The 27261-nt window shown below is 45.6% G+C and overlaps 1 protein-coding gene across 2 annotated transcripts in view; it reads right to left on the reverse strand.

Annotated features, from left to right (window-relative positions):
- Positions 1–27261, reverse strand: part of LOC110511685 (DNA-binding protein SATB2-like) — a 63029-nt gene that overhangs the window by 9218 nt on the left and 26550 nt on the right. Inside the window, exons 5-11 of one of the 2 annotated variants that reach the window (XM_036982438.1) lie at positions 26698–26821; positions 24704–24806; positions 10190–10240; positions 9482–10062; positions 6599–6823; positions 5176–5340; positions 1186–1380 (exon numbers count right to left, since the gene is read on the reverse strand). In XM_036982438.1, coding sequence (XP_036838333.1) covers positions 1186–1380; positions 5176–5340; positions 6599–6823; positions 9482–10062; positions 10190–10240; positions 24704–24806; positions 26698–26821 — 1444 coding nt within the window. The remainder of the gene's footprint in view (positions 1–1185; positions 1381–5175; positions 5341–6598; positions 6824–9481; positions 10063–10189; positions 10241–24703; positions 24807–26697; positions 26822–27261) is intronic. The other variant, XM_036982439.1, reaches the window with a different exon arrangement.

Here is a 27261-nt window from a genome sequence, read left to right on the forward strand (position 1 = left end):
TCTCCTACCATCCACCCCCTCTCTCCTTCTCCTTTCCTGCTTCCCTCTCTCTCTCCTCGCTAGGCGCCATCAGTGAAGATGAGGCTGGTATTTTTAGCAGATTTATGTCCCTGCTTTGGTCCCAGACATTCTAGGAGAGCAGTGAAGGAATGTGTTCATGGTGTGACCACAACATCCTTCCCAAGATGCTTAATTATTAAAAGAAGAAAGAGAGAGAGAATAGAAAGATGGACTGGTTCAGGCCCTTCCAGACAAGTGTCCTTCTAACATACAACAAGCTTATGGTTAAACTGAACAGCACACAACATACACTTCTACTTCTGGTCAACTGTAAGTCCCTCACATCTGTCTACAATTGTTTTGAGGGACTGAGGTGAAGTGTCTTTGCTTTTTGTGGGAACACTCTATGTTTGTAGTTTCTGCTGCAATTGTGTCCAATATGTAATTCAGGAGGGGGGGGGGCTCCAAGCTGAATACCGGTGAGGTATTTGCCAGGGGTGACACCTCTCCTCTCGGGCCTCTCACCTGGGTTTCTGGAGACATGTGGAGGACAGTGGAGTCTCTCACCTGTGTTTCTGGAGACATGTGGAGGACAGTGGAGTCTCACCTGGGTTTCTGGAGACATGTGGAGGACAGTGGAGTCTCACCTGGGTTTCTGGAGACATGTGGAGGACAGTGGAGTCTCACCTGGGTTTCTGGAGACATGTGGAGGACAGTGGAGTCTCTCACCTGTGATTCTGGAGACATGTGGAGGACAGCGGAGTCTCACCTGGGTTTCTGGAGACATGTGGAGGACAGTGGAGTCTCTCACCTGTGTTTCTGGAGACATGTGGAGGACAGTGGAGTCTCTCACCTGGGTTTCTGGAGACATGTGGAGGACAGTGGAGTCTCTCACCTGGGTTTCTGGAGACATGTGGAGGACAGTGGAGTCTCTCACCTGGGTTTCTGGAGACATGTGGAGGACAGTGGAGTCTCTCACCTGGGTTTCTGGAGACATGTGGAGGACAGTGTGAAGCCTCTCACCTGTGATTCTGGAGACATGTGGAGGACAGTGGAGTCTCTCACCTGTGTTTCTGGAGACATGTGGAGGACAGTGGAGTCTCACCTGGGTTTCTGGAGACATGTGGAGGACAGTGGAGTCTCACCTGGGTTTCTGGAGACATGTGGAGGACAGTGGAGTCTCACCTGTGTTTCTGGAGACATGTGGAGGACAGTGTGAAGCCTCTCACTGTAGTGGTGCTTGGACTCCTCTTCATACACCATGTCCCTCTCAGCCTGGGACAGGGTCAGGAACCTTCTAATGGTACACAGGTTCTCCCACAGAGTCCGGTTGTCTGGGCTGGGGTTCTCCTTCCAACGCAGCAGCTCACACAGCCAGCCCTGACAGAGAGGGAGGGATGACGGGTCATTTAACATACAGCACTAGAGTGAGAGAGGAAATGGAGAAAGAGAGACAGGACAAGGGGATGGAGAGGGGTAGAGACATGAAAGAACAGGTTGGGGGAAAACAAGCAAAAGACAAGTTCCAGATGAAAGTGATGTGGTGCTGAGAGAGAGATGTGATTATCTCTGCTAGACTGGCCCAGGCACTAACACCAGCTGTTGTTTGTACACAGCCTCCTCCAGCACCCAGTGTTCATAACCTGATCAGGGCTCCTTCTCTCCCTCCCTCCAGCCGTCTCTCCGGAGAGGGCCATGGCCAGATGGGGTTACTGAGCCATGACCCCTCACAGAGCCAGGCCTGTAGGAGACCCTACCCCCTGACCAGCAGTGGTGCACACACAGAGACACACAAGCCTGTATCTCACACGTGTTTACACACACCACACTAACGTGTGTGAAAAAACACACACACACAACCTATTTTTTTCTATTCTATAATCCACTTCTTAGATAGTCCAATCTAAAACCACCCAGAACAACAGCAGTCTATTTATGTCTTCCTCAAGAATCCTCACGCCTTAATCATGTGATCTCTCTGTACAACCCTCAGACCAGCCGTGATCATGTGATCTCTCTGTACAACCCTCACACCAGCCGTGATCATGTAATCTCTCTGTACAACCCTCAGACCAGCCGTGATCATGTGATCTCTCTGTACAACCCTCAGACCAGCCGTGATCATGTGATCTCTCTGTACAACCCTCAGACCAGCCGTGATCATGTGATCTCTCTGTACAACCCTCAGACCAGCCGTGATCATGTGCTCTCTCTGTACAACCCTCAGACCAGCCGTGATCATGTGATCTCTCTGTACAACCCTCAGACCAAAATACTTCACAGGTCAAACCATTCTCTCTTGTCAAATACCAGTCATACAAAGACAGCGAACCAAAGATGAATCACCATCTGTCTCTGACACTAACCCAAACCGAGAGGATTCTGATGAGCTGTACACAGACATCATAACATATCCCAAGCCACCCCTCTCCTAGATGGCCATTTCCAGTGGCTCCTAGATGGCTATCTTTTTCATCTTTTTATTTAACCTTTATTTAACCTTTATTTAACTAGGCAAGTCAGTTAAGAACAAGAAAGAAAGGCAAATTACCTCCTTTGGGGACAGGGGCTGGGATTAAAAATAAAAAATAGACATAAATAAATATAGGACAAAACACACATCACGACAAGAGAGACACAACACTACATAAAGAGAGACCTAAGACAACAGCATAGCAAGGCAGCAACACATGACAACACAGCATGGTAGCAACACCACATGACAACAACATGGTAGCAACACAACATGGCAGCTGCACAGCATGGTAGCAACACAACATGGTAGCAAAACAACATGGTAGCAGCACAAAACATGGTACAAACATGATTAGGCACAGACAACAGCACAGAGGGCAAGAAGATAGAGACAACAATACATCACGCAAAGCAGCCACAACTGTCAGTAAAAGTGTCCATAATTGAGTCTTTGAATGAAGAGATTGAGATAAAACTGTTCAGTTTGAGTGTTTTTTTGTATCTCGTTCCAGTCACTAGCTGCAGCAAACTGAAAAGAGTAGCGACCCAGGGATGCGTGTGCTTTGGGGACCTTTAACAGAACGTGACTGGCAGAACGGGTGTTGTATGTGGAGGATGAGGGCTGCAGTAGATATCTCAGATAGGGGGGAGGGAGGCCTAAGAGGGTTTTATAAATAAGCATCAACCAGTGGGTCTTGCGACGGGTATACAGAGTTGACCAGTTTATAGAGGAGTGTAGAGTGCAGTGATGTGTCCTATAAGGAGCATTGGTGGCAAATCTGATGGCCGATTGATAAAGAACATCTAGCTGCTCGAGGGCACTCTTACCTGCCGATCTATAAAGTCTGTCTCCGTAATCTAGCATGGTTAGGATGGTCATCTGAATCAGGGTTAGTTTGGCAGCTGGGGTGAAAGAGGAGTGATTACGATAGAGGAAACCAAGTCTAGATTTAACTTTAGCCTGCAGCTTTGATATTTGCTGAGAGAAGGAGAGTGTACCGTCTAGCCATACTACCAAGTACTTGTATGAGGTGACTACCTCAAGCTCTAAACCCTCAGAGGTAGTCTCCAGTGACTCCCTCTCCGAGATGGCTATCTCCAGTGGCTCCCTCTCCTAGATGGCTATCTCCAGTGCCTCCCTCTCCTAGATGGCTATCTCCAGTGACTCCCTCTCCTAGATGGCTATCTCCGGTGGCTCCCTCTCCTAGATGGCTATCTCCAGTGGCTCCCTCTCCTAGATGGCTATCTCCAGTGGCTCCCTCTCCTAGATGGCTATATCCAGTGACTCCCTCTCCTAGATGGCTATCTCCAGTGACTCCCTCTCCTAGATGGCTATCTCCAGTGACTCCCTCTCCTAGATGGCTATCTCCGGTGGCTCCCTCTCCTAGATGGCTATCTCCAGTGGCTCCCTCTCCTAGATGGCTATATCCAGTGACTCCCTCTCCTAGATGGCTATCTCCAGTGACTCCCTCTCCTAGATGGCTATCTCCAGTGACTCCCTCTCCTAGATGGCTATCTCCGGTGGCTCCCTCTCCTAGATGGCTATCTCCAGTGACTCCCTCTCCTAGATGGCTATCTCCAGTGGCTCCCTCTCCTAGATGGCTATCTCCAGTGACTCCCTCTCCTAGATGGCTATATCCAGTGACTACCTCTCCTAGATGGCTATCTCCAGTGACTCCCTCTCCTAGATGGCTATATCCAGTGACTCCCTCTCCTAGATGGCTATCTCCAGTGGCTCCCTCTCCTAGATGGCTATATCCAGTGACTCCCTCTCCTAGATGGCTATCTCCAGTGACTCCCTCTCCTAGATGGCTATCTCCAGTGGCTCCCTCTCCTAGATGGCTATCTCCAGTGACTCCCTCTCCTTCATGTGCCACCACATCCCGCATGCTCTGTCCCTCTAACAGAAACAGATGTGGAGGACTCAGGAGGGTAGGCATTTGGAGTATCTTTGATGATGTCCCACAGTGTAACCCAGCACACACATGCTCATAGACACACACACACACACACACACACACACACACGTAAGCCAGATCCTTTGGCTGGCGTGACAGACGTTTCTTTTATCTCTACCCGGCCCTGGACGCCCACATTGTTTATCTGCACACGGAGACATGATGGTACGCCACGGGTCCTGACAGTCAGATACCACAGCATGTGGTACCAAACAACCAGCGCATGCTTGACATCCCCGCCCACATACCCCGATATGTGATCTTACCTCCCATCAAATCCACCACAGTTCATCAACCCTGGAGAAATAACATTCTCCATTGTGTGGGAGATTGTGTGCATTACATGCATGTGTAGGCATGCACATGAGTGTGTGTGTGTTACGGTTGTTTACAGATATTTACACATTTTACTAAGCATCCTGATCACAGGATGTCAGCATTTCACCTTTAGCTAGGTAGCTTCAAACAAAAACCACTAAGCTCCTCTCACTAGAGTACTGTATTGTTATGATATACTTATATACAGTATACTGTATGTGTGTGGACTGACCTGGCTCTTGTTGGTGACCCCTGGTATACTGTATGTGGGTGGACTGACCTGGCTCTTGTTGGTGACCCCTGGTATACTGTATGTGTGTGGACTGACCTGGCTCTTGTTGGTGACCCCTGGTATACTGTATGTGTGTGGACTGACCTGGCTCTTGTTGGTGACCCCTGGTATACTGTATTTGTGTGGACTGACCTGGCTCTTGTTGGCGGCCACCTTGGCGAACAGGGCCTGGGACACCTTGGCTCTCTTCATCTCCTGCTGGATCTCATCATAGATCCCAGAGGTAATGTTGATGTTGACCAGGGACTCCATCTTCAGGGGCAGCTCAGCACTGACCTGGGTCAGGGGGGGCTTGGGCTGCAGGGAGGAGAAGAGGGCGGGGGGGGGAGAAAGAAAGAGAGAGGTTTTAGTGAGCAAGACTGGCTAATCGTCTAGGTTACTGAGTCCCTAAAGAGATTGCCTGCATTTGTTTACCTGTTAGTGTACTGGCAGGGTGTGTCTGTGTGTGATGTGACTACAGTGTTTACCTGTTAGTGTACTGGCAGGGGTGTGTCTGTGTGTGATGAGACTATAGTGTTTACCTGTTAGTGTACTGGCAGGGGTGTTTCTGTGTGTGATGAGACTACAGTGTTTACCTGTTAGTGTACTGGCAGGGGTGTGTCTGTGTGTGATGAGACTACAGTGTTTACCTGTTAGTGTACTGGCAGGGGTGTGTCTGTGTGTGATGAGACTACAGTGTTTACCTGTTAGTGTACTGGCAGGGGTGTTTCTGTGTGTGATGAGACTACAGTGTTTACCTGTTAGTGTACTGGCAGGGGTGTTTCTGTGTGTGATGAGACTACAGTGTTTACCTGTTAGTGTACTGGCAGGGGTGTGTCTGTGTGTGATGAGACTACAGTGTTTACCTGTTAGTGTACTGGCAGGGGTGTGTCTGTGTGTGATGTGACTACAGTGTTTACCTGTTAGTGTACTGGCAGTGGTGTGTCTGTGTGTGATGAGACTACAGTGTTTACCTGTTAGTGTACTGGCAGGGGTGTGTCTGTGTGTGATGAGACTACAGTGTTTACCTGTTAGTGTACTGGCAGGGGTGTTTCTGTGTGTGATGAGACTACAGTGTTTACCTGTTAGTGTACTAGCAGGGGTGTGTCTGTGTGTGATGAGACTACAGTGTTTACCTGTTAGTGTACTGGCAGGGGTGTGTCTGTGTGTGATGAGACTACAGTGTTTACCTGTTAGTGTACTAGCAGTGGTGTGTCTGTGTGTGATGTGGGTTGTAGCCAGACCTGGGCTCGAATAGTATTTATTTTCTTTCAAATACTTAAACTTCACTTCATTGAGATTTCCAGACGCAATGCAACCAATGCAACAATCCCAAAAGTGCAAACCCCACCCACCCTGGCACTTCATGTAGGCTCAATCAAATGCTCAAAGTATTAGAGAGGAAATATGAATACTATTTAAACCCAGGTGTGGTTGTAGATGTGTGTCTGATGTGGCTACAGTGTGTACCTGTTAGTGTACTGGCAGGGGTGTGGTTGTAGAAGTGTGTCTGATGTGGCTCTTCCCTAGTGTTCCTATTCAACGTACATGAGGACACCTGGGTATGTACGTGTACCTGTGTGAGTCGCTGGCCAGTGGAGCTGGAGTTCTGATTGGTTGGGGTCAGGTTGCCTAGGTTGAGGTTGGGGTTCATGCTGCGTTCACGCTCCTCCTGGTAAATGTGGTCGCGTTCACTCTCGTGGAGGTTCAGGAAGTTCTGCATAGCTTTGAGGTTGACCAGGAGTGACTGGGAGGCCTGGCGAGGGTCCTCCTCTTTACGAAGGATCTCAGACAGCAGGCCCTGAGACACAAACACGCGCGCAAATGTCAGGTCTCTTAGCAAGGACACTCCAAGTAACCTTTCATACTCTAATTCTCTCATTACATCTCTCTCTCTCTCTCTCTCACACTACTCAACTCTACTCTACTCCACTCTACACTACTCTACTCTCTTTAGGTAGGAATGTCCCTATGTCAGTGTATTGGGCTTTCTCAACAGTCAGTATCAGTGCAGTGGAGTTATATTCAGCTTTCAGAACACTCATATTAAGACAGGTCTCTACCGATGACAAACCAACTCTGAGACCCTTCAAAAGCTACAGTGGTCACAGTTCTGGCCGTGGATCCCACTTTTTCTGGATATGTAGTCCGTTGCACTCAAAGATCCATAGCTCCCCGAAGCTTCTGCGCATGTGCAGACCACGTGTGTATCAGCTACTCTGGCGAACGCTGTTGTTTAATAAAGTTAGATCAAAGCTGAATCAATGTCGGCCAGATCCCAGAACGATCACAGTATTCTACATTACAGAACTCAATATAATAGCCTAGTATAACTTCACTGGAAGACAAAAACAACACTGCATTTAAACAGTGCATGATAATTATTCAAGTTTTACCGGTGAAACATCCATGCAGCATCATTCTACATAGTAACCATTTGATCTCAGTCTCAGTGATGAGTGATGCAGTGTTGTTTAGAAGTATCCTACAGTGTTGTTTAGAAGTATCCTACAGTGTTGTTTAGACGTAGCCTACAGTGTTGTCAGAGGTAGCCTACAGTGTTGTTTAGAAGTAGCCTACAGTGTTGTTTAGACGTAGCCTACAGTGTTGTCAGAGGTAGCCTACAGTGTTGTTTAGAAGTAGCCTACAGTGTTGTTTAGACGTAGCCTACAGTGTTGTTTAGAAGTAGCCTAAAGTGTTGTTTAGACGTAGCCTACAGTGTTGTCAGAGGTAGCCTACAGTGTTGTTTAGAAGTAGCCTACAGTGTTGTTTAGAAGTAGTCTACAGTGTTGTTTAGAAGTATCCTACAGTGTTGTTTAGACGTAGCCTACAGTGTTGTCAGAGGTAGCCTACAGTGTTGTTTAGAAGTAGCCTACAGTGTTGTTTAGAAGTATCCTACAGTGTTGTTTAGAAGTAGCCTACAGTGTTGTTTAGACGTAGCCTACAGTGTTGTTTAGAAGTAGCCTACAGTGTTGTTTAGAAGTAGCCTACAGTGTTGTTTAGAATTAGCCTACAGTGTTGTTTAGAAGTAGCCTACAGTGTTGTTTAGAATTAGCCTACAGAGTTGTTTAGAAGTACCCTACAGTGTTGTTTAGAATTAGCCTACAGTGTTGTTTAGAAGTAGCCTACAGTGTTGTTTAGAATTAGCCTACAGTGTTGTTTAGAAGTAGCCTACAGTGTTGTTTAGAAGTAGCCTACAGTGTTGTTTAGAAGTAGCCTACAGTGTTGTTTAGAAGTAGCCTACAGTGTTGTTTAGAAGTAGCCTACAGTGTTGTTTAGAAGTAGCCTACAGTGTTGTTTAGAAGTAGCCTACAGTGTTGTTTAGAAGTATCCTACAGTGTTGTTTAGAAGTATCCTACAGTGTTGTTTAGAATTAGCCTACAGTGTTGTTTAGAAGTATCCTACAGTGTGACTGAGTGAACGAATCTTGGAGCAGATGGTGCTAACAAACTGCAGGCATCCCACCTGTGTATTTTGCCCAGTGGCGCGCGTTGTTGAGTTTTGGCCACATGAGAAAACAATTTGCTGTTGTTTTTTGTCTTCCAATAAAGTTATACTAGGCTATTATATTGGTTTATGAAATGTAGAATACTGTGATCATTATGTGATCTGGCAGACATTGATTCTGCTTTGATCTAACTTTATTAAACAACACCAGAACCATTGGCCTGTGTAGCCTGTTCTCGGAGTAGCCTGAACTCGGAGTAGCCTGTTCTCTAAGTAGCCTGTTCACTGAGCAGCCTGTTCTCTGAGTAGCCTGTTCTCTGAGTAGCCTGTTCACTGAGTAGCCTGTTCTCAGAGTAGCCTGTTCTCTGAGTAGCCTGTTCTCTGAGTAGCCTGTTCCCTGAGTAGCCTGTTCACTGAGCAGCCTGTTCTCGGAGTAGCCTGTTCACTGAGCAGCCTGTTCTCGGAGTAGCCTGTTCTCTGAGTAGCCTGTTCTCTGAGTAGCCTGTTCCCTGAGTAGCCTGTTCTCTAAGTAGCCTGTTCTCTGAGTAGCCTGTTCTCTGAGTAGCCTGTTCACTGAGCCGTCTGTTCTCGGAGTAGCCTGTTCACTGAGCAGCCTGTTCTCGGAGTAGCCTGTTCTCGGAGTAGCCTGTTCTCTGAGTAGCCTGTTCTCTGAGTAGCCTGTTCACTGAGCAGCCTGTTCTCGGAGTAGCCTGTTCTCGGAGTAGCCTGTTCACTGAGCAGCCTGTTCTCGGAGTAGCCTGTTCACTGAGTAGCCTGTTCTCGGAGTAGCCTGTTCACGGAGTAGCCTGTTCTCTGTGTGTAAAGTAGAGACTATAAACATGTGCAGAAGCTTCGGGGGCTCCGGATCTTTTAGTGCTGTGGACCAAAGAACCTGAAAAAGTCAGACCCGCATTGATGTATTGATGTCAATGGGAGATTAAGTGAAACTTCACCTTAAGTGGAGGTTAGAAATGCTTAGAAATGGAAGTGGAAGTGGAGGTAGATGTCTCACCTGTGTGCGGTTGAAGGCCACCCTGGCGAACACAGCCTGAGAGACGCTGGCCCTCTTCAGCTCCTCTCTGACCTGATGGTAGATGTCCGGACAGACCTCCACGGCCGACGGATTCATCCCAGGATCGCTGAGGCCTCCTGGGGCTTTGCAGGAGCGCGGGATGGGTGGGTGGTTGAGGAACTGTTGGTGCTGCTGCTGGTGGAGGGCTTGCGGACCGTGCTGGTGGGCTAGCAGGCGGCTAACAGCTAGCTGCTGGTTGATGAGGTGGGCCATGGCCAGTTGTTGCCTGACCATCTGAGGGCTGAGCTGGGGGGAGAGGAGACCGCCCGGGCCCAGTAAGGGTTGGAGGGAGGCCGGAGGACCGGGAGGGGGCGCCTGGCCTCTGGGCGGTGGGCTGTGGTGGTGCTGGGCATGGGGTGAGTGCTGCTGAGACAGGTGGGGGAGGGCCTGTTGCTGGCTGGGGGTTTGGGGGTCCCCTAGTCCAACCTTGAGGGGTAACCCTCCAAGCTGGGTTGGTGGGGTCAGGTGAGAGGGGGGACGCTGTCCCAGGCCACATACGTCTGACATGTTGTCCCTCTCCACTGCAGATACAAACATACATGGTGGTGAGAGGAGGTCTGAAGAGATCTCAATACCATCTGTTCAGATACTATATATATATATATATATATATATATATTCTGGTAATGGGCGTTCTTTCCAACTCACCTTTAATATCAGGTTTATCCCGTCCTGACCACATATTCTCCAGGTATTCACCTGTAGTGAAGTCACATGCTATATATCAGACTGGTTAACAAAACAATACACTTATACAGTACAGTACAGCACAGTAGGTAGGTTACACAGCATTCAACTACATTTTATCCATGTATTTATCCATCCATCCAGCCATGCAATTGACATCAACAGAAGGTCCTAAGACTGACAAGTTGATCCTCCAATCAGATTCTGAGGTGACTATGCTAATCCAATGGGAATGTCCCATTCCCCATTTTACAACATCTGGAGGGCTGCAGTGTGTTTGTCTTTTGGGGCCGCAGAGCAGAACAGAACAGAACTAATACTATGGGCTGTAAGGAACCTGATCCCCCTCCTCCCTCCCCCTCCCGTGTCAGACCACAGGCACCATTTATCTCCTCTCCCACTTCTCCCTGTGTTTGTGGTCTGGTGTCAACTTTGATCTGCCTCCATGTTGGAATGACAGTGTTAAACAGGGAGGAGGGCATAAGGAGAGGGTACATGGTCTGCTATGAGGTCCAAGTGTGTGTAAATCCATGTGTGTGCATGCACTCTGTATGTGTTGCGCGTGTGTTTGCCATGCCCCTTTGTGTGTGTGTGTGTGTGTGTGTGTGTGCCCGTGCCCCTGCGTGTGTGTGACGTTTCCCTGCATGTGTGTGCGATGTTTCCCTGCGTGTGTGTGTGTGACTTTTCCCTGACTGTGTGTGTGTGTGTGTGTAACATTTCCCTGAGTGTGTGTGTGTGTGTGTGACGTTTCCCTGTGTGTGTGTGTGTGTGTGTGTGTGTGTGTGTGTGTGTGTGTGTGTGTGTGTGTGTGTGTGACGTTTCCCTGAGTGTGTGTGTGTGACGTTTCCCTGAGTGTGTGTGTGTGTGTGTGTGTGTGTGTGTGTGTGTAAGGGGATCTCCCAGTGTGGAGTGGCAAGCGGCTGCTTCTGATTAGAGGCTGACAGTGTTTGGTTTTCTCTGCTATATTAAGGGCGACATTAAAAGATTATGTAAACCATGTATCATGGTGGGGTCTCTATAGAGCTGTCTCTAATACCATGTATCATGGTGGGGTCTCTATAGAGCTGTCTCTAATACCATGTATCATGGTGGGGTCTCTAGTCTCTATAGAGCTGTCTCTAATACCATGTATCATGGTGGGGTCTCTATAGAGCTGTCTCTAATACCATGTATCATGGTGGGGTCTCTATAGAGCTGTCTCTAATACCATGTATCATGGTGGGGTCTATATAGAGCTGTCTCTAATACCATGCATCATGGTGGGGTCTCTATAGAGCTGTCTCTAATAGCATGGATCATGGTGGGGTCTCTAGTCTCTATAGAGCTGTCTCTAATACCATGCATCATGGTGGGGTCTCTATAGAGCTGTCTCTAATACCATGCAACATGGTGGGGTCTCTAGTCTCTATAGAGCTGTCTCTAATACCATGCATCATGGTGGGGTCTCTATAGAGCTGTCTCTAATACCATGCATCATGGTGGGGTCTCTAGTCTCTATAGAGCTGTCTCTAATACCATGCATCATGGTGGGGTCTCTAGTCTCTATAGAGCTGTCTCTAATACCATGCATCATGGTGGGGTCTCTATAGAGCTGTCTCTAATACCATGCATCATGGTGGGGTCTCTAGTCTCTATAGAGCTGTCTCTAATACCATGCATCATGGTGGGGTCTCTAGTCTCTATAGAGCTGTCTCTAATACCATGTATCATGGTGGGGTCTCTAGTCTCTATAGAGCTGTCTCTAATACCATGTATCATGGTGGGGTCTCTATAGATCTGTCTCTAATACCATGCATCATGGTGGGGTCTCTATAGAGCTGTCTCTAATACCATGTATCATGGTGGGGTCTCTATAGAGCTGTCTCTAATACCATGTATCATGGTGGGGTCTCTATAGAGCTGTCTCTAATAGCATGGATCATGGTGGGGTCTCTAGTCTCTATAGAGCTGTCTCTAATACCATGTATCATGGTGGGGTCTCTATAGAGCTGTCTCTAATACCATGTATCATGGTGGGGTCTCTATAGAGCTGTTTCTAATACCATGTATCATGGTAGGGTCTCAAGTCTCTATAGAGCTGTCTCTAATACCATGCATCATGGTGGGGTCTCTATAGAGCTGTCTCTAATACCATGTATCATGGTGGGGTCTCTATAGAGCTGTCTCTAATAGCATGGATCATGGTGGGGTCTCTAGTCTCTATAGAGCTGTCTCTAATACCATGTATCATGGTGGGGTCTCTATAGAGCTGTCTCTAATACCATGTATCATGGTGGGGTCTCTATAGAGCTGTCTCTAATACCATGTATCATGGTAGGGTCTCGAGTCTCTATAGAGCTGTCTCTAATACCATGTATCATGGTGGGGTCTCTATAGAGCTGTCTCTAATACCATGTATCATGGTGGGGTCTCTATAGAGCTGTCTCTAATAGCATGGATCATGGTGGGGTCTCTAGTCTCTATAGAGCTGTCTCTAATACCATGTATCATGGTGGGGTCTCTATAGAGCTGTCTCTAATACCATGTATCATGGTGGGGTCTCTATAGAGCTGTCTCTAATACCATGTATCATGGTAGGGTCTCGAGTCTCTATAGAGCTGTCTCTAATACCATGTATCATGGTGGGGTCTCTATAGAGCTGTCTCTAATACCATGTATCATGGTGGGGTCTCTATAGAGCTGTCTCTAATACCATGTATCATGGTGGGGTCTCTATAGAGCTGTCTCTAATACAATGCATCATGCTGGGGTCTCTAGTCTCTATAGATCTGTCTCTAATACCATGTATCATGGTGGGGTCTCTATAGAGCTGTCTCTAATACCATGTATCATGGTGGGGTCTCTATAGATCTGTCTCTAATACCATGTATCATGGTGGGGTCTCTAGTCTCTATAGAGCTGTCTCTAATACCATGTATCATGGTGGGGTCTCTAGTCTCTATAGAGCTGTCTCTAATACCATGTATCATGGTGGGGTCACTAGTCTCTATAGAGCTGTCTCTAATACCATGCATCATGGTGGGGTCTCTATAGAGCTGTCTATAATACCATGTATCATGGTGGGGTCACTAGTCTCTATAGAGCTGTCTCTAATACCATGCATCATGGTGGGGTCTCTAGTCTCTATAGAGCTGTCTCTAATACCATGCATCATACTGGGGTCTCTATAGAGCTGTCTCTAATACCATGTATCATGGTGGGGTCTCTAGTCTCTATAGAGCTGTCTCTAATACCATGCATCATACTGGGGTCTCTATAGAGCTGTCTCTAATACCATGTATCATGGTGGGGTCTCTAGTCTCTATAGAGCTGTCTCTAATACCATGTATCATGGTGGGGTCTCTAGTCTCTATAGAGCTGTCTCTAATACCATGTATCATGGTGGGGTCTCTATAGAGCTGTCTCTAATACCATGTATCATGGTGGGGTCTCTATAGAGCTGTCTCTAATACCATGCAACATGGTGGGGTCTCTAGTCTCTATAGAGCTGTCTCTAATACCATGCATCATGGTGGGGTCTCTAGTCTCTATAGAGCTGTCTCTAATACCATGTATCATGGTCGGGTCACTAGTCTCTATAGAGCTGTCTCTAATACCATGCATCATGGTGGGGTCTCTATAGAGCTGTCTCTAATACCATGTATCATGGTGGGGTCTCTATAGAGCTGTCTCTAATACCATGCAACATGGTGGGGTCTCTAGTCTCTATAGAGCTGTCTCTAATACCATGCAACATGGTGGGGTCTCTAGTCTCTATAGAGCTGTCTCTAATACCATGCATCATGGTGGGGTCTCTAGTCTCTATAGAGCTGTCTCTAATACCATGTATCATGGTGGGGTCTCTAGTCTCTATAGAGCTGTCTCTAATACCATGTATCATGGTGGGGTCTCTATAGATCTGTCTCTAATACCATGCATCATGGTGGGGTCTCTATAGAGCTGTCTCTAATACCATGTATCATGGTGGGGTCTCTATAGAGCTGTCTCTAATACCATGTATCATGGTGGGGTCTCTATAGAGCTGTCTCTAATAGCATGGATCATGGTGGGGTCTCTAGTCTCTATAGAGCTGTCTCTAATACCATGTATCATGGTGGGGTCTCTATAGAGCTGTCTCTAATACCATGTATCATGGTGGGGTCTCTATAGAGCTGTTTCTAATACCATGTATCATGGTAGGGTCTCGAGTCTCTATAGAGCTGTCTCTAATACCATGCATCATGGTGGAGTCTCTATAGAGCTGTCTCTAATACCATGTATCATGGTGGGGTCTCTATAGAGCTGTCTCTAATAGCATGGATCATGGTGGGGTCTCTAGTCTCTATAGAGCTGTCTCTAATACCATGTATCATGGTGGGGTCTCTATAGAGCTGTCTCTAATACCATGTATCATGGTGGGGTCTCTATAGAGCTGTCTCTAATACCATGTATCATGGTAGGGTCTCGAGTCTCTATAGAGCTGTCTCTAATACCATGTATCATGGTGGGGTCTCTATAGAGCTGTCTCTAATACCATGTATCATGGTGGGGTCTCTATAGAGCTGTCTCTAATACCATGTATCATGGTGGGGTCTCTATAGAGCTGTCTCTAATACAATGCATCATGCTGGGGTCTCTAGTCTCTATAGATCTGTCTCTAATACCATGTATCATGGTGGGGTCTCTATAGAGCTGTCTCTAATACCATGTATCATGGTGGGGTCTCTATAGATCTGTCTCTAATACCATGTATCATGGTGGGGTCTCTAGTCTCTATAGAGCTGTCTCTAATACCATGTATCATGGTGGGGTCTCTAGTCTCTATAGAGCTGTCTCTAATACCATGTATCATGGTGGGGTCACTAGTCTCTATAGAGCTGTCTCTAATACCATGCATCATGGTGGGGTCTCTATAGAGCTGTCTATAATACCATGTATCATGGTGGGGTCACTAGTCTCTATAGAGCTGTCTCTAATACCATGCATCATGGTGGGGTCTCTAGTCTCTATAGAGCTGTCTCTAATACCATGCATCATACTGGGGTCTCTATAGAGCTGTCTCTAATACCATGTATCATGGTGGGGTCTCTAGTCTCTATAGAGCTGTCTCTAATACCATGCATCATACTGGGGTCTCTATAGAGCTGTCTCTAATACCATGTATCATGGTGGGGTCTCTAGTCTCTATAGAGCTGTCTCTAATACCATGTATCATGGTGGGGTCTCTAGTCTCTATAGAGCTGTCTCTAATACCATGTATCATGGTGGGGTCTCTATAGAGCTGTCTCTAATACCATGCAACATGGTGGGGTCTCTAGTCTCTATAGAGCTGTCTCTAATACCATGCAACATGGTGGGGTCTCTAGTCTCTATAGAGCTGTCTCTAATACCATGCATCATGGTGGGGTCTCTAGTCTCTATAGAGCTGTCTCTAATACCATGTATCATGGTGGGGTCTCTAGTCTCTATAGAGCTGTCTCTAATACCATGTATCATGGTGGGGTCTCTATAGATCTGTCTCTAATACCATGCATCATGGTGGGGTCTCTATAGAGCTGTCTCTAATACCATGTATCATGGTGGGGTCTCTATAGAGCTGTCTCTAATACCATGTATCATGGTGGGGTCTCTATAGAGCTGTCTCTAATAGCATGGATCATGGTGGGGTCTCTAGTCTCTATAGAGCTGTCTCTAATACCATGTATCATGGTGGGGTCTCTATAGAGCTGTCTCTAATACCATGTATCATGGTGGGGTCTCTATAGAGCTGTTTCTAATACCATGTATCATGGTAGGGTCTCGAGTCTCTATAGAGCTGTCTCTAATACCATGCATCATGGTGGGGTCTCTATAGAGCTGTCTCTAATACCATGTATCATGGTGGGGTCTCTATAGAGCTGTCTCTAATAGCATGGATCATGGTGGGGTCTCTAGTCTCTATAGAGCTGTCTCTAATACCATGTATCATGGTGGGGTCTCTATAGAGCTGTCTCTAATACCATGTATCATGGTGGGGTCTCTATAGAGCTGTCTCTAATACCATGTATCATGGTAGGGTCTCGAGTCTCTATAGAGCTGTCTCTAATACCATGTATCATGGTGGGGTCTCTATAGAGCTGTCTCTAATACCATGTATCATGGTGGGGTCTCTATAGAGCTGTCTCTAATACCATGTATCATGGTGGGGTCTCTATAGAGCTGTCTCTAATACAATGCATCATGCTGGGGTCTCTAGTCTCTATAGATCTGTCTCTAATACCATGTATCATGGTGGGGTCTCTATAGAGCTGTCTCTAATACCATGTATCATGGTGGGGTCTCTATAGATCTGTCTCTAATACCATGTATCATGGTGGGGTCTCTAGTCTCTATAGAGCTGTCTCTAATACCATGTATCATGGTGGGGTCTCTAGTCTCTATAGAGCTGTCTCTAATACCATGTATCATGGTGGGGTCACTAGTCTCTATAGAGCTGTCTCTAATACCATGCATCATGGTGGGGTCTCTATAGAGCTGTCTATAATACCATGTATCATGGTGGGGTCACTAGTCTCTATAGAGCTGTCTCTAATACCATGCATCATGGTGGGGTCTCTAGTCTCTATAGAGCTGTCTCTAATACCATGCATCATACTGGGGTCTCTATAGAGCTGTCTCTAATACCATGTATCATGGTGGGGTCTCTAGTCTCTATAGAGCTGTCTCTAATACCATGCATCATACTGGGGTCTCTATAGAGCTGTCTCTAATACCATGTATCATGGTGGGGTCTCTAGTCTCTATAGAGCTGTCTCTAATACCATGTATCATGGTGGGGTCTCTAGTCTCTATAGAGCTGTCTCTAATACCATGTATCATGGTGGGGTCTCTATAGAGCTGTCTCTAATACCATGTATCATGGTGGGGTCTCTATAGAGCTGTCTCTAATACCATGCAACATGGTGGGGTCTCTAGTCTCTATAGAGCTGTCTCTAATACCATGCATCATGGTGGGGTCTCTAGTCTCTATAGAGCTGTCTCTAATACCATGTATCATGGTCGGGTCACTAGTCTCTATAGAGCTGTCTCTAATACCATGCATCATGGTGGGGTCTCTATAGAGCTGTCTCTAATACCATGTATCATGGTGGGGTCTCTATAGAGCTGTCTCTAATACCATGCAACATGGTGGGGTCTCTAGTCTCTATAGAGCTGTCTCTAATACCATGCAACATGGTGGGGTCTCTAGTCTCTATAGAGCTGTCTCTAATACCATGCATCATGGTGGGGTCTCTAGTCTCTATAGAGCTGTCTCTAATACCATGTATCATGGTGGGGTCTCTAGTCTCTATAGAGCTGTCTCTAATACCATGTATCATGGTGGGGTCTCTATAGAGCTGTCTCTAATACCATGTATCATGGTGGGGTCTCTATAGAGCTGTCTCTAATACCATGCAACATGGTGGGGTCTCTAGTCTCTATAGAGCTGTCTCTAATACCATGCATCATGGTGGGGTCTCTAGTCTCTATAGAGCTGTCTCTAATACCATGTATCATGGTCGGGTCACTAGTCTCTATAGAGCTGTCTCTAATACCATGCATCATGGTGGGGTCTCTATAGAGCTGTCTCTAATACCATGTATCATGGTGGGGTCTCTATAGAGCTGTCTCTAATACCATGCAACATGGTGGGGTCTCTAGTCTCTATAGAGCTGTCTCTAATACCATGCAACATGGTGGGGTCTCTAGTCTCTATAGAGCTGTCTCTAATACCATGCAACATGGTGGGGTCTCTAGTCTCTATAGAGCTGTCTCTAATACCATGCATCATGGTGGGGTCTCTATAGAGCTGTCTCTAATACCATGTATCATGGTGGGGTCTCTATAGAGCTGTCTCTAATACCATGTATCATGGTGGGGTCTCTATAGAGCTGTCTCTAATACCATGTATCATGGTGGGGTCTCTATAGAGCTGTCTCTAATAGCATGGATCATGGTGGGGTCTCTAGTCTCTATAGAGCTGTCTCTAATACCATGTATCATGGTGGGGTCTCTATAGAGCTGTCTCTAATACCATGTATCATGGTGGGGTCTCTATAGAGCTGTCTCTAATACCATGTATCATGGTAGGGTCTCGAGTCTCTATAGAGCTGTCTCTAATACCATGTATCATGGTGGGGTCTCTATAGAGCTGTATCTAATACCATGTATCATGGTGGGGTCTCTATAGAGCTGTCTCTAATACCATGTATCATGGTAGGGTCTCGAGTCTCTATAGAGCTGTCTCTAATACCATGTATCATGGTGGGGTCTCTATAGAGCTGTCTCTAATACCATGTATCATGGTGGGGTCTCTATAGAGCTGTCTCTAATACCATGCATCATGCTGGGGTCTCTAGTCTCTATAGAGCTGTCTCTAATACCATGTATCATGGTGGGGTCTCTAGTCTCTATAGAGCTGTCTCTAATACCATGTATCATGGTGGGGTCACTAGTCTCTATAGAGCTGTCTCTAATACCATGCATCATGGTGGGGTCTCTATAGAGCTGTCTATAATACCATGCATCATGGTGGGGTCACTAGTCTCTATAGAGCTGTCTCTAATACCATGCATCATGGTGGGGTCTCTATAGAGCTGTCTCTAATACCATGCATCATACTGGGGTCTCTATAGAGCTGTCTCTAATACCATGTATCATGGTGGGGTCTCTAGTCTCTATAGAGCTGTCTCTAATACCATGTATCATGGTGGGGTCTCTAGTCTCTATAGAGCTGTCTCTAATACCATGTATCATGGTGGGGTCTCTATAGAGCTGTCTCTAATACCATGTATCATGGTGGGGTCTCTATAGAGCTGTCTCTAATACCATGCAACATGGTGGGGTCTCTAGTCTCTATAGAGCTGTCTCTAATACCATGTATCATGGTGGGGTCACTAGTCTCTATAGAGCTGTCTCTAATACCATGTATCATGGTGGGGTCTCTATAGATCTGTCTCTAATACCATGTATCATGGTGGGGTCTCTATAGAGCTGTCTCTAATACCATGCATCATGCTGGGGTCTCTATAGAGCTGTCTCTAATACCATGGATCATGGTGGGGTCTCTATAGAGCTGTCTCTAATACCATGCACCATGGTGGGGTCTCTATAGAGCTGTCTCTAATACCATGTATCATGGTGGGGTCTCTATAGATCTGTCTCTAATACCATGTATCATGGCGGGGTCTCTATAGAGCTGTCTCTAATACCATGCATCATGCTGGGGTCTCTAGTCTCTATAGATCTGTCTCTAATACCATGTATCATGGTGGGGTCTCTATAGAGCTGTCTCTAATACCATGTATCATGGTGGGGTCTCTATAGATCTGTCTCTAATACCATGTATCATGGTGGGGTCTCTAGTCTCTATAGAGCTGTCTCTAATACCATGTATCATGGTGGGGTCTCTAGTCTCTATAGAGCTGTCTCTAATACCATGTATCATGGTGGGGTCTCTATAGACCTGTCTCTAATACCATGTATCATGGTGGGGTCTCTATAGAGCTGTCTCTAATACCATGCAACATGGTGGGGTCTCTAGTCTCTATAGAGCTGTCTCTAATACCATGCATCATGGTGGGGTCTCTAGTCTCTATAGAGCTGTCTCTAATACCATGTATCATGGTGGGGTCACTAGTCTATAGAGCTGTCTCTAATACCATGTATCATGGTGGGGTCTCTATAGATCTGTCTCTAATACCATGTATCATGGTTGGGTCTCTATAGAGCTGTCTCTAATACAATGCATCATGCTGGGGTCTCTATAGAGCTGTCTCTAATACCATGTATCATGGTGGGGTCTCTAGTCTCTATAGAGCTGTCTCTAATACCATGTATCATGGTGGGGTCTCTATAGAGCTGTCTCTAATACCATGTATCATGGTGGGGTCTCTATAGAGCTGTCTCTAATACCATGTATCATGGTAGGGTCTCGAGTCTCTATAGAGCTGTCTCTAATACCATGTATCATGGTGGGGTCTCTATAGAGCTGTATCTAATACCATGTATCATGGTGGGGTCTCTATAGAGCTGTCTCTAATACCATGTATCATGGTAGGGTCTCGAGTCTCTATAGAGCTGTCTCTAATACCATGTATCATGGTGGGGTCTCTATAGAGCTGTCTCTAATACCATGTATCATGGTGGGGTCTCTATAGAGCTGTCTCTAATACCATGCATCATGCTGGGGTCTCTAGTCTCTATAGAGCTGTCTCTAATACCATGTATCATGGTGGGGTCTCTAGTCTCTATAGAGCTGTCTCTAATACCATGTATCATGGTGGGGTCACTAGTCTCTATAGAGCTGTCTCTAATACCATGCATCATGGTGGGGTCTCTATAGAGCTGTCTATAATACCATGCATCATGGTGGGGTCACTAGTCTCTATAGAGCTGTCTCTAATACCATGCATCATGGTGGGGTCTCTATAGAGCTGTCTCTAATACCATGCATCATACTGGGGTCTCTATAGAGCTGTCTCTAATACCATGTATCATGGTGGGGTCTCTAGTCTCTATAGAGCTGTCTCTAATACCATGTATCATGGTGGGGTCTCTAGTCTCTATAGAGCTGTCTCTAATACCATGTATCATGGTGGGGTCTCTATAGAGCTGTCTCTAATACCATGTATCATGGTGGGGTCTCTATAGAGCTGTCTCTAATACCATGCAACATGGTGGGGTCTCTAGTCTCTATAGAGCTGTCTCTAATACCATGTATCATGGTGGGGTCACTAGTCTCTATAGAGCTGTCTCTAATACCATGTATCATGGTGGGGTCTCTATAGATCTGTCTCTAATACCATGTATCATGGTGGGGTCTCTATAGAGCTGTCTCTAATACCATGCATCATGCTGGGGTCTCTATAGAGCTGTCTCTAATACCATGGATCATGGTGGGGTCTCTATAGAGCTGCCTCTAATACCATGCACCATGGTGGGGTCTCTATAGAGCTGTCTCTAATACCATGTATCATGGTGGGGTCTCTATAGATCTGTCTCTAATACCATGTATCATGGCGGGGTCTCTATAGAGCTGTCTCTAATACCATGCATCATGCTGGGGTCTCTAGTCTCTATAGATCTGTCTCTAATACCATGTATCATGGTGGGGTCTCTATAGAGCTGTCTCTAATACCATGTATCATGGTGGGGTCTCTATAGATCTGTCTCTAATACCATGTATCATGGTGGGGTCTCTAGTCTCTATAGAGCTGTCTCTAATACCATGTATCATGGTGGGGTCTCTAGTCTCTATAGAGCTGTCTCTAATACCATGTATCATGGTGGGGTCTCTATAGAGCTGTCTCTAATACCATGTATCATGGTGGGGTCTCTATAGAGCTGTCTCTAATACCATGCAACATGGTGGGGTCTCTAGTCTCTATAGAGCTGTCTCTAATACCATGCATCATGGTGGGGTCTCTAGTCTCTATAGAGCTGTCTCTAATACCATGTATCATGGTGGGGTCACTAGTCTATAGAGCTGTCTCTAATACCATGTATCATGGTGGGGTCTCTATAGATCTGTCTCTAATACCATGTATCATGGTGGGGTCTCTATAGAGCTGTCTCTAATACAATGCATCATGCTGGGGTCTCTATAGAGCTGTCTCTAATACCATGTATCATGGTGGGGTCTCTAGTCTCTATAGAGCTGTCTCTAATACCATGTATCATGGTGGGGTCTCTATAGAGCTGTCTCTAATACCATGTATCATGGTGGGGTCTCTATAGAGCTGTCTCTAATACCATGTATCATGGTAGGGTCTCGAGTCTCTATAGAGCTGTCTCTAATACCATGTATCATGGTGGGGTCTCTATAGAGCTGTATCTAATACCATGTATCATGGTGGGGTCTCTATAGAGCTGTCTCTAATACCATGTATCATGGTAGGGTCTCGAGTCTCTATAGAGCTGTCTCTAATACCATGTATCATGGTGGGGTCTCTATAGAGCTGTCTCTAATACCATGTATCATGGTGGGGTCTCTATAGAGCTGTCTCTAATACCATGCATCATGCTGGGGTCTCTAGTCTCTATAGAGCTGTCTCTAATACCATGTATCATGGTGGGGTCTCTAGTCTCTATAGAGCTGTCTCTAATACCATGTATCATGGTGGGGTCACTAGTCTCTATAGAGCTGTCTCTAATACCATGCATCATGGTGGGGTCTCTATAGAGCTGTCTATAATACCATGCATCATGGTGGGGTCACTAGTCTCTATAGAGCTGTCTCTAATACCATGCATCATGGTGGGGTCTCTATAGAGCTGTCTCTAATACCATGCATCATACTGGGGTCTCTATAGAGCTGTCTCTAATACCATGTATCATGGTGGGGTCTCTAGTCTCTATAGAGCTGTCTCTAATACCATGTATCATGGTGGGGTCTCTAGTCTCTATAGAGCTGTCTCTAATACCATGTATCATGGTGGGGTCTCTATAGAGCTGTCTCTAATACCATGTATCATGGTGGGGTCTCTATAGAGCTGTCTCTAATACCATGCAACATGGTGGGGTCTCTAGTCTCTATAGAGCTGTCTCTAATACCATGTATCATGGTGGGGTCACTAGTCTCTATAGAGCTGTCTCTAATACCATGTATCATGGTGGGGTCTCTATAGATCTGTCTCTAATACCATGTATCATGGTGGGGTCTCTATAGAGCTGTCTCTAATACCATGCATCATGCTGGGGTCTCTATAGAGCTGTCTCTAATACCATGGATCATGGTGGGGTCTCTATAGAGCTGTCTCTAATACCATGCACCATGGTGGGGTCTCTATAGAGCTGTCTCTAATACCATGTATCATGGTGGGGTCTCTATAGATCTGTCTCTAATACCATGTATCATGGCGGGGTCTCTATAGAGCTGTCTCTAATACCATGCATCATGCTGGGGTCTCTAGTCTCTATAGATCTGTCTCTAATACCATGTATCATGGTGGGGTCTCTATAGAGCTGTCTCTAATACCATGTATCATGGTGGGGTCTCTATAGATCTGTCTCTAATACCATGTATCATGGTGGGGTCTCTAGTCTCTATAGAGCTGTCTCTAATACCATGTATCATGGTGGGGTCTCTAGTCTCTATAGAGCTGTCTCTAATACCATGTATCATGGTGGGGTCTCTATAGAGCTGTCTCTAATACCATGTATCATGGTGGGGTCTCTATAGAGCTGTCTCTAATACCATGCAACATGGTGGGGTCTCTAGTCTCTATAGAGCTGTCTCTAATACCATGCATCATGGTGGGGTCTCTAGTCTCTATAGAGCTGTCTCTAATACCATGTATCATGGTGGGGTCACTAGTCTATAGAGCTGTCTCTAATACCATGTATCATGGTGGGGTCTCTATAGATCTGTCTCTAATACCATGTATCATGGTGGGGTCTCTATAGAGCTGTCTCTAATACAATGCATCATGCTGGGGTCTCTATAGAGCTGTCTCTAATACCATGTATCATGGTGGGGTCTCTAGTCTCTATAGAGCTGTCTCTAATACCATGTATCATGGTGGGGTCTCTAGTCTCTATAGAGCTGTCTCTAATACCATGCATCATGGTGGGGTCTCTATAGAGCTGTCTCTCTAATGCCCCCTTAATTATCAGTACTATTGCTGCTGTACAGGTTAATCTCATGATTGAAGCTACTGTCTGACTCTAACAAACACAGTGATCCCTGCTGGTCAGCAGAACACAATGTCCATCATGGTGGGGTCTCTATAGATCTGTCTCTCTAATGCCCCCTTAATTATCAGTACTATTGCTGCTGTACAGGTTAATCTCAGGATTGAAGCTACTGTCTGACTCTAACAAACACAGTGATCCCTGCTGGTCAGCAGAACATAATGTCCAAAATGACAATCATTTGGGGGGTTTTCTCGGGGGGATTTTGCAGTTTAGTTAACCCACATCTCAGAGGCCTGCTCTATAGTAGTGCTGTATCTCCTATAAGCAGACTGTGTGTATGGACTTAATCATTAGTCCACTGTTAATACAGTCCCAAAATGGTTTGCATGTCAGCAGTCAAGTTTTCAAGATATTGGACTTTTAAGAACCAAACTGTCACTTGCAAAACGCATCATCATCATGATGTGGCAGATGACAGTTTGCTTCTTGAATGTCCAATATCTTGAAACCTTGACAGCTGACCTGCAAAACGTTTTGGGACTGTATCAACAGTGGACTAATCAAAAACAAAATCTAAATATAGTTGTTGAGCAATAAGGCGGGAGGTGGCCCCCCACAATCAAGTCTTGCCTTAGGCCCCCAAAAGCTTGAGCCGACACTACTCAAGAGCCAATGATAACTGTCTGCTGAAAGAAGGGCGCGACACTTGGGTCAGCTCAAGGACTTACAGTTAGGATCCCAGCCAATGACAGGCAATGTTATAGTGGAAGGTGCTACTGACATATTATTGTCCATGTGGGGTGTGTGAGGCTACAGGAGCCAAGAGGGGGGACACCTCACCTTGAATCCTTTTGTACTTCTTGTACCAGCGGCCAAACTCCTGGCACTTGGAGGTGGACACGTTGGCATAGTAAGAGCTGTTGACTATGGCAGAGATCATACTCTGATGAGAGAGAGAGAGAGAGAGAGAGAGAGAGAGAAAGAGAGAGAGAGAGAGAGAGAGAGAGAATATAGTGTATGTTTTAGTGAATGTGTACTGTGTAATACTAGACCTATAAGGACCTGGAATACCACAACACAGTCACATACTGTATAGACTGGAACACCACAACACAGTTACATACTGTATAGACTGGAACACCACAACACAGTTACATACTGTATAGACTGGAACACCACAACACAGTTACATACTGTATGGACTGGAACACCACAACACAGTCACATACTGTATAGACTGGAACACCACAACACAGTTACATACTGTAAATACTGGAACACCACAACACAGTCACATAGTGTATAGACTGGAACACCACAACACAGTTACATACTGTAAATACTGGAACACCACAACACAGTCACATACTGTATAGACTGGAACACCACAACACAGTCACATACTGTAAATACTGGAACACCACAACACAGTCACATACTGTATAGACTGGAACACCACAACACAGTCACATACTGTAAATACTGGAACACCACAACACAGTCACATACTGTAAATACTGGAACACCACAACACAGTCACATACTGTATAGACTGGAACACCACAACACAGTCACATACTGTAAATACTGGAACACCACAACACAGTCACATACTGTATAGACTGGAACACCACAACACAGTCACATACTGTATAGACTGGAACACCACAACACAGTTACATACTGTATAGACTGGAACACCACAACACAGTTACATACTGTGGACTGGAACACCACAACACAGTTACATACTGTGGACTGGAACACCACAACACAGTAACATACTGTATAGACTGGAACACCACAACACAGTTACATACTGTATAGACTGGAACACCACAACACAGTCACATACTATATAGACTGGAACACCACAACACAGTCACATACTGTATAGACTGGAACACCTCAACACAGTCACATACTGTATAGACTGGAACACCACAACACAGTCACATACTGTATAGACTGGAACACCACAACACAGTCACATACTGTGGACTGGAACACCACAACACAGTTACATACTGTATAGACTGGAACACCACAACACAGTTACATACTGTATAGACTGGAACACCACAACACAGTTACATACTGTATAGACTGGAACACCACAACACAGTCACATACTGTATAGACTGGAACACCACAACACAGTTACATACTGTATAGACTGGAACACCACAACACAGTCACATACTGTATAGACTGGAACACCACAACACAGTCACATACTGTATAGACTGGAACACCACAACACAGTTACATACTGTATAGACTGGAACACCACAACACAGTTACATACTGTATAGACTGGAACACCACAACACAGTTACATACTGTATAGACTGGAACACCACAACACAGTTACATACTGTATAGACTGGAACACCACAACACAGTCACATACTGTATAGACTGGAACACCACAACACAGTTACATACTGTATAGACTGGAACACCTCAACACAGTTACATACTGTATAGACTGGAACACCACAACACAGTTACATACTGTATGGACTGGAACACCACGACACAGTCACATACGGTAGAAAACAGATATGCGTTGTTGTTTTGGAATCTGTATACAGGAAGTCATGTGTCATTTGAACGCCATGTAAGAAAAGCACACCACCTCCTGCAGCTAATGAAAAACAATCTAAGCCAGAGACTAAGATACATAACATGACATGACATAAGATGACATAAGATGCTACCAGAGAGAGAGGGCCCTCCTTGGCACATGATTCCCCACCACTATAAGGCTAATACAATGCAGTACAAACTAAGCCAGAGACTAAGTTGCATGACATGACATAAGCTGCTACCTGAGAGAGAGGGCACTCCTTGGCCAGGGAACTCTGGTTCATCTCCTTCAGTAGCTCTTTGAGGGCGTTCCTCACCGTAGCGTGGTTCCACTGCTCTGACGGCAGATCCTCCAGCCTGGAAAAGCTGGAACCAGGGTTGGATTCATTACCACATGCAAGGGAAAACTATTGAAAACAATATGCAATGAAATAAAATATAATTTATTTCTGGACAACTTCACGTAGTCCCTCCCTCTTTCAGTCAGTTTGATGCCTAATGAACACAACCCTGAGACACTAATACATCACTTCCTGTTTGACATACAACAACATAACAACACAAAACTGACATTTGACCCCAAAATTCTCAAGTGTCATTTTTCACCTCTTGGATCACTGAGATTAGAATCTGTACTATATATTTTGTAATTATTATCATTATGTTTTTGGGCCAAATACTACGCATTTTACCATCCTTTCCACAAAATTATAATTACCGTAACAGTCCAAAAAAGTAATAAACAAAACATTTTCTAATATTTTTTTACATTGCTATCCTAATGAAAAGGCCTAAGTTAAACATAA

This window comes from Oncorhynchus mykiss, chromosome 7, assembly GCF_013265735.2.
Source record: "Oncorhynchus mykiss isolate Arlee chromosome 7, USDA_OmykA_1.1, whole genome shotgun sequence".
In the NCBI taxonomy this organism is placed as follows: Eukaryota; Metazoa; Chordata; class Actinopteri; order Salmoniformes; family Salmonidae; genus Oncorhynchus; species Oncorhynchus mykiss.